We start from the raw sequence: 3,896 nt of genomic DNA, 5'->3' as shown, positions 1-3,896 counted from the left end.
AAGTATTCGGACACAATCGAGAAAGATTCGACGCATTCCCCAACTAATTTCGAATGTACAAATAACGAGACCAAGACGCTAATAGACGCTTGGCTGTCGGAGTAGGTATTTACATCCTTTACAGTAATCAACGAAGTGAGCAACCAGTCCACTCCTTCCTTTATCGGGGCTACCTCCGCTTGGATAGCAATTCAGTGGTTCGGAAACCTAAATTTGAGCTTGATTGGGAGCTCCTGGCAGAATATTCCAACACCAACTCCTACGAACTCTACGAACTTCGAGCCATCCGTAAACATGTTTGCCATGCCCTGCCTCCAAAGCTTACACCCCGCTCACTCTTTCCTGGATGGAATATGAATGGAAAAAGTTCGTTCAGGCATGTACAATGATCCAGTATCATAGGGATGAACTCGAAGTTTTTAAGAATACCAGAGTTTCCGTAGCTTAAGTCTAGTTTATGGCCCAAACACCTCAATCTGATTGTGGCGCGTGCAGCAGCAGATTTTCCTGCAATATCCACATTTAACAAAGCATTGAGCGCTAGAGTAGGGGTGATCCAAAGCGCTCTCTGGATACCAATAAAGGCAGAATTTCGGACCCTCCCGAGCTTCTTAACCATCCGATGTTCGGTGCCTTATGATGCGGTAAGTGCACCATAAGGGTCTGCCCAGACCCATACAAATAATGTAAGAAATACGGTTTTAAAAATAATTTTATTTATTTATTTGAACGGATTAGTATTAATTACGAAGAGCAATTGGGTTTACGACTAAATAGTTGCATGGAATGTTCATTAAGACATATGGGACGATTGCATTTGTTGCAGTTATAACGAGTTTTACGTCGCTTTTCCGAAGAAGAAGCAGCACAATGGTAGCACGATGACTGTGTTGAAGCAACTTGAGCATATGATTGTTGCTGTGCTGCATCTGATGTCGATGGACAAGATTCCGGTACCTAAAAGTAGCGAAATAATTTATTTTAAATTAGTAAATATGAATACATGCATACACATATCTTTATACGCGGAGATATATGTAGGTGTGTATATAATTCATACTCACCTTGATATTGAAAAGATTCATTGCTTGTCTTATATGGGCAAGCCTCCATACTAATGGGTTAGTCGCCAGTTTCGTCATATTTGGGATAACTAGCTGCCGTGCCAATTCAATGATAAATGAGCGCCTCTTATCACTCTGCTTTGCCGGATTCAGCTCGTCATAGATGATGAATGAGGCCAAACCGGCAATATCAAGCATATTATAAAACATTGGCAGTGGCCAACGGTTTGTCGAGCGCTTTCACGAATAGCTAGTCAACATTTGATCCATTGTATCTACCCCCGCTTTAATTTTATTGTAGTCCAAAATTTGATCTGGCTTGAATCCTTTCAATGGATCGGTGCTTTGACGGCAATGGGCAGTGGATAACATAATTGCTGGCTTTTTCGGCTTTGCCATATACGAGCACAGAGCGATATTAATATTGTGATAACAAAATAAAGTGCTTTTAACATCACGCTTCGGGTTAAGCAATTCTACCAAGTTGTATGTTGAAAAAAAATTGTCAGCATAAACAGTCCTACCGCTGTCCATATAATTTTCCATTAATTTCATGACGACAGGTTCACCTTGATTCGTTTCTCGCTGGCCACCTGGTGGTTTTCCGGTATAAATTATACCTTTCAAAGGATAGTTTGAAACAGAGTCACAAACCCACCACACTTTCATGCCATATTTTGCCGGCTTACTCGGAATATATTGGCTGAATCGAGTGCGCCCACGATATGGAAATAACTGTTCATAGACGGTTACATTACAATCCGGAGGGTATGCTTTCTGTAAATTGGCCTTCAGCATGAGCCATACATCGTCCAGGGCAGCAGATTTGCTTTGCTTCAACCTCTCAGCACGAGTACCACTGTTATCGAAACGGATGAAAGTAGTTAAGCTCTTGAACCGATTCAATGACATAGTGGCCTTATAAATTGGCATATTGTAACTGGCCCACAATTCTTTCGCTGGCTGAGAATTCGAGTGGAATACACCAGCAATAAGTAGCATCCCAAAAAAAAAAAGCATACATTTCGTCTTCGTTAGTCATTACCCAAGAACGCTGTTTATTACTGGGATGCTTTTCATTCCATAGACGAAACGCTTCAACGGCTTTTCTGTTGGTTTCCCGCACAATGATACTTACGATTTCAGGAGACAGCAATAGCTTGAAAAGAGCTTTATGACTCGGTGACGCTCCTCGTAGTGGCCCTTTACGTGTAAAAGTTGTAACATTGTGACAATGAGGCCTACCAGGTGGTGGAGGATTTGAATTCCACATCTTACCATCTTTCGACCTGTATATAAGGCCCTGGGTAATAGATGTGCTGCATGATTCCATTGTGGTTGAAGCCTGAAGGGCGATAACTTCTCTATACAAATCCTCAATATCGTCATGGTTTTCATCCAGAACAGCCTCTAACTCGATTTCCTGTTCTATATCTGATGCTTCACCGAAGTCATCTTCATCTGGAAAATATTCATCATCTTCTACGTTGCCACTTGTTTCAAATGGATCGGACTCCTGTCTCATAATTTCTTCAATTTGTGCTTGAAGTCGCTGACGTTCTTCCGGACTCACATTTGCTGCACTTAGCTTACGAAGCAAACGCGTCATCACATCAACCTCATCCATATTTACTTGTTCTATTTAATTTAAAAAATACTTCCCTCTAATTAAAAAACACGTTTTCACTTTAATTTTCAATTGTCAACTAAAAAATTATCCCTGCCGCTGCCTCCGCTAACAGTTTAGTTGTTTACACCTAACGGTTAACCAATTTACATGAGAAGCGTATATGGGTTTGCACAGACCCATGTGAGCTTAATTAACGAAATTAGTTTAAAATTATTATTTTTACAACAAATATAGCAAAAATCTTAATTTTGCTACTTCATTGTGTTTGGCACACTACATTTTAGGAAGTCATGGACTAAGAAGCCTCAGATATTAAAAATAAAAGATCTACAGATCCTTTCCAGCGAGTTCCACCAGATAAGAACTCCATACAACAAAATTGGCTGTATAATTTTGCTATAAAGCCATAACGTAACTTTTGGCGAAAGGCTCCATCGTTTGCCGATAGCACTCCTACAACCCTACAAGGCGACTGTTGTCTTCCTAATTCCCTCCTCCATTTTTTTACTTCCACGTTTGCCCTCTGTCAAGGATAAGTCCCAAGTACTTAACACTGTCATAGAGCTAACATAGCTATTGAGGGGAGAAAGATTCGAGGTATTTTATATTTCTTCATAGATAAGCTTCTAGCTCCGTACTCAAAGGTTTTATCGAGAGATCGCAATATGCGGTCCATTTCACAACTAGATTTATATAAGATAACCCTGTATCAGTTCCATCAGAGTATCTAAAAATTTTCCTCTAACAATAAGTGCCACGTCATCCGTGTAAGCAATCACCTTGCAGCCGCTGCTCTCCAGCTACTTACTTCAGCAAGTCGTTAAGCACAAGATGCAAACAAGGCAGATCGAGAACAACTATTTCATGTGGAATAGACTTGCGCGAACCTGGCTGCACTGAACTCAGAAACATACTTAGGATTTGAGCGGCAGATAATCTGACAAGGAAGTAAACGAATGTACAATCAATAAACTCCATTCATTGTATGGGCGTTGCTCTATCTTCTTGTAAGCCCCGTTTTAGAAATGAAATTTTACTGCACAGGTAAATAGCAGATGAGCCAGTCAATCTCCCAATTATCCACACGGATTGTGGTCCCTTATTAGTTCTATCAGCGGTCGCAGCTCGCTTCACCTCTCTGTCTAAGAAAGAATTTTTCTACCAACCCGTCGCGTCTTTTCAGGAAACGCTTGGCTGTTTTG

The 3,896-nt window shown here is 40.7% G+C and overlaps 1 protein-coding gene across 1 annotated transcript; it reads right to left on the bottom strand.

Annotated features, from left to right (window-relative positions):
* Nucleotides 1-1,304: 1,304 nt before the first annotated feature.
* On the bottom strand, nucleotides 1,305-2,691 carry LOC128855090 (uncharacterized). Its single transcript, XM_054089706.1, has 3 exons — nucleotides 2,551-2,691; nucleotides 1,589-1,799; nucleotides 1,305-1,540 (listed from the first exon to the last, which is right to left on the bottom strand). The coding sequence occupies exons 1-3, from the start codon at nucleotides 2,689-2,691 to the stop codon at nucleotides 1,305-1,307; spliced, it is 588 nt and encodes a 195-aa protein (XP_053945681.1).
* Nucleotides 2,692-3,896: the final 1,205 nt, after the last annotated feature.

This window comes from Anastrepha ludens, chromosome 2 (assembly GCF_028408465.1).
Source record: "Anastrepha ludens isolate Willacy chromosome 2, idAnaLude1.1, whole genome shotgun sequence".
Lineage (NCBI taxonomy): Eukaryota > Metazoa > Arthropoda > Insecta > Diptera > Tephritidae > Anastrepha > Anastrepha ludens.
Note: the sequence above shows the minus strand (reverse complement) of the source record. Positions and strands in the feature narration are given on the sequence as shown.